Below are 2,882 nucleotides of genomic sequence, written 5' to 3' on the forward strand. Positions count from 1 at the left end.
GACTCTGTCAACTATGGACAGGACCAGAGTAGCCGACAAGTGGCTCAGGTTCCCCGTCTAGGAATTTGGCACTTCTATGGAACTTTCTCTTGAAAGTTCTGCAATGGGGTAGAAGGGATAGCAAAAAGCAAAATAACAAGATCTATGACCCTGTGGTTCCAAAGCTGCTAACACATTTTTTTTCCCAATACTTCTAGGACAGCATGTTCCCTTACTATTATCAAGATTTTGTTTTGGAGGTGATGTTCTCATTGCCCTGCATATCTGATTATCTTTGTTCTTAGGATGGGGTTTCCTGTGTTCTCCTAGGAATCTGTGTCCTCTGCCTTCTGATGACACACTCCTCCTCATTTCCTTAATTCTTGTTTCACGATGTTGAGCTGATAAGAGTGAAAGAAGCAGCATGTACAGCAAAGTGAATAGTAGTGGTGGAGCTACGTTGGATAATTCTCTCCAAACATAAAAAGAATAATAGAATTCAGGATTGTTTAGATTGGAAGGGACTTTAAAGATCATATAGTTCCAACCCCCATTCAAGAGCTCCTCCTACTAGATCAGATTGTCCAAAACCCCATCCAGCCTGGTCTTGAACGCTTATAAAGAGGGAGCACCCATAACTTCTCTTTGTAGTCTGTTCCAGTGCCTCATCAACTTTTCAGTGAAAAAAAAAATATTTTAATATAATACCTAAATTAAACTTTTTTTGTTTTGTTTTGTTTAAGACTTGTCCCTTGTCCTGTCTCTACAATCTCTGATAGAGGGATATAGAGACCCGATAGTCCCTCATCTATTCTGTGGGCCTTCTTTAAGTACTGGAAGGCTGCTATAAGGTCTCCCCAGGGTCTTCTATAGGCAAAGTAAACCCCAGCTTTTTAGATCTCTCTTCACAGGGTAGGTGATCCAGTCCTCTGACCAACCTTGTGGCCTTCCTCTGGACACTCTCCAAAAACTCCAAAGCATCCTCGTTCTGCTGGCCCAGGTCTGGGTGCAGTACTCCAGATGATGTATCAGAAGGGCAGAGCGGAGGGAATCAACTCCCTTGCCCTGTTGGCCATCCCTCTTTTGGTGCAGCTCAGGATACCGTTGGCTTTCTGGGATGCAAATATACTTTGGTGGCTCATATCAAGTATTTTATCCACCGGTAATCCTTAGTACCTCTCAGAAGAGCTACTCTCTGTTCACATCATCCAGCCTGTACTGATATTTGGAATTGTCATGATCCAGGTGTTGACCTTAAAGCTGATCATGTTGAACTGCATGGATTCACACAAGTCACCACTTGACCTTTGAAAAATCTTTCTGGACGGCATTCCTTCCCTCCAGCAAGTTGATAGCACCATGCAGCTTTGTATTGTCTGCAAAATTCAGAAATGTGCACTCAATCCAACTATGTCACTGATGAAGATGATAAAATCTAGTGGTCCCAGTACTGACACCTGTGATATCTGCACTGGAAGTCATTTTTTAGAAAAAAAAACCCAAAAAACAAAAAAACCAAGAACGCTGTATACATGACTAATCATAATCAATGCATGCCTGTGTTAACTATTGCTCAGCAAAACCACTACCAGCAATACACTTCCAGAACTACTGATAAATAACATGTTTCTCTCCGGGCTTAACTTGGGAGAGTGTCTTCAGGGGAAAGAATAAATACAGAGGCCAAGGATAGTATGCAGCAGAACTTTAATTAACTGAAAGAAGAAAAATGTTTTCTGTGATTGTAAGTCCCAGTGAAAGAAGCATCACAGGAATATGAGAGCTTGTGCTATATAGCCAGCTATTCGCCTGCCTAATCCACAAAAGGAGAAGGAGCAGTAGCTTGTTCCTAGCCCAGGCTAGAGCTTTCTTCTTCCTATTCCAAGGGGTGCTATGTGTCATCAAACCCGCAGAAAACAAGACCCCAGAGCTTTGTCGCCAGTCCACTACCAACTTCTGAGTCCTTGGGGGAAGTTTACTAAGAGCAGCCACCAACAACCTTAGCAGGGGAGGCACCTCCTGCCACAGTTGAGGTTGCTGAATCTGGAGAGGCCTAAGCCAGAGAGGCCAAAGCCTCCAGAATTGATGGGCACACCCTCAGAGCTGAGGATGCTGCCAACAGCAGCGGAGGTGGAGGATCCGACGGCAGTGTTCTGCGGGAAGGAGCTGAGGATGGGTCCGGGCAGGGTCACCACCACGGGAGAGGGCTGGATGAAGACGTGGGAGTCCTGGCACTGCCTGACACAGGGCTCATTGCAGCTACTGGCCAGAGGGGTGGGGCCGCAGGGCTGGCACGGCAGGCGTGGCAGGCACTGGTCATAGCAGGACATGTCTTGTGTGTGGAGGGGCACCTGCTGGGATAGACAAAGCACAGTGCTGACTGAGGATATGGAGGCTCTCTAAGGAACCCCATGGTCTTTTCCTTCCCTTTGGCCCCATTGACTCTGCCAAGTGCAGACATTGCTGCTTATCTCACAGCACAGGAATGCAAGACCCAGCATCACTCAATACCACACAGCAGCTGTCCCCTTCTTTCTCACAGGTCAAGCTGTCATTCAAGATAGGGTTTCATAGTTCCATATTTAAGATAGGGTTTCATAAGTACAGACAAATCCCAGAAAAGAAGAGGATGTTTAAAGGGCTTCAGACTCACCTCGTTCCCAGGGAGCTGGAGGCAAGAGGAGTGGGTGAGAGAATGAAAAGATGGACCCACTTTTATACCACTCCAGCACCACCCCAGGTCTACAGTCATTCCACACAAGAAGTAATTTTCCAGAGGAATCATCTCAAATGCAAATTATCCTTCTTAATGGCACAGGTTTGCTTTTTTGTTTCTGTCAATCCTCACATTTCATTTCCTTATTTCTGACCTTCTCAGTTAGGCCATGAAAGCTCCTTTCAAG

At 45.6% G+C, this 2,882-nt stretch overlaps 1 protein-coding gene across 1 annotated transcript; it reads right to left on the reverse strand.

Moving 5' to 3' along the window:
- Positions 1–1,840: 1,840 nt before the first annotated feature.
- LOC136055757 (feather keratin 1-like) lies at positions 1,841–2,645 on the reverse strand. Its single transcript, XM_065747628.1, has 2 exons — positions 2,633–2,645; positions 1,841–2,330 (listed from the first exon to the last, which is right to left on the reverse strand). The coding sequence occupies exon 2, from the start codon at positions 2,307–2,309 to the stop codon at positions 1,980–1,982; it is 330 nt and encodes a 109-aa protein (XP_065603700.1). The 5' UTR covers positions 2,310–2,330; positions 2,633–2,645; the 3' UTR covers positions 1,841–1,979.
- Positions 2,646–2,882: the final 237 nt, after the last annotated feature.

The sequence above is a fragment of the Cyrtonyx montezumae genome, unplaced genomic scaffold (assembly GCF_038088225.1).
Source record: "Cyrtonyx montezumae isolate F1298 unplaced genomic scaffold, pur_monq_1.0 scaffold_48, whole genome shotgun sequence".
Lineage (NCBI taxonomy): Eukaryota > Metazoa > Chordata > Aves > Galliformes > Odontophoridae > Cyrtonyx > Cyrtonyx montezumae.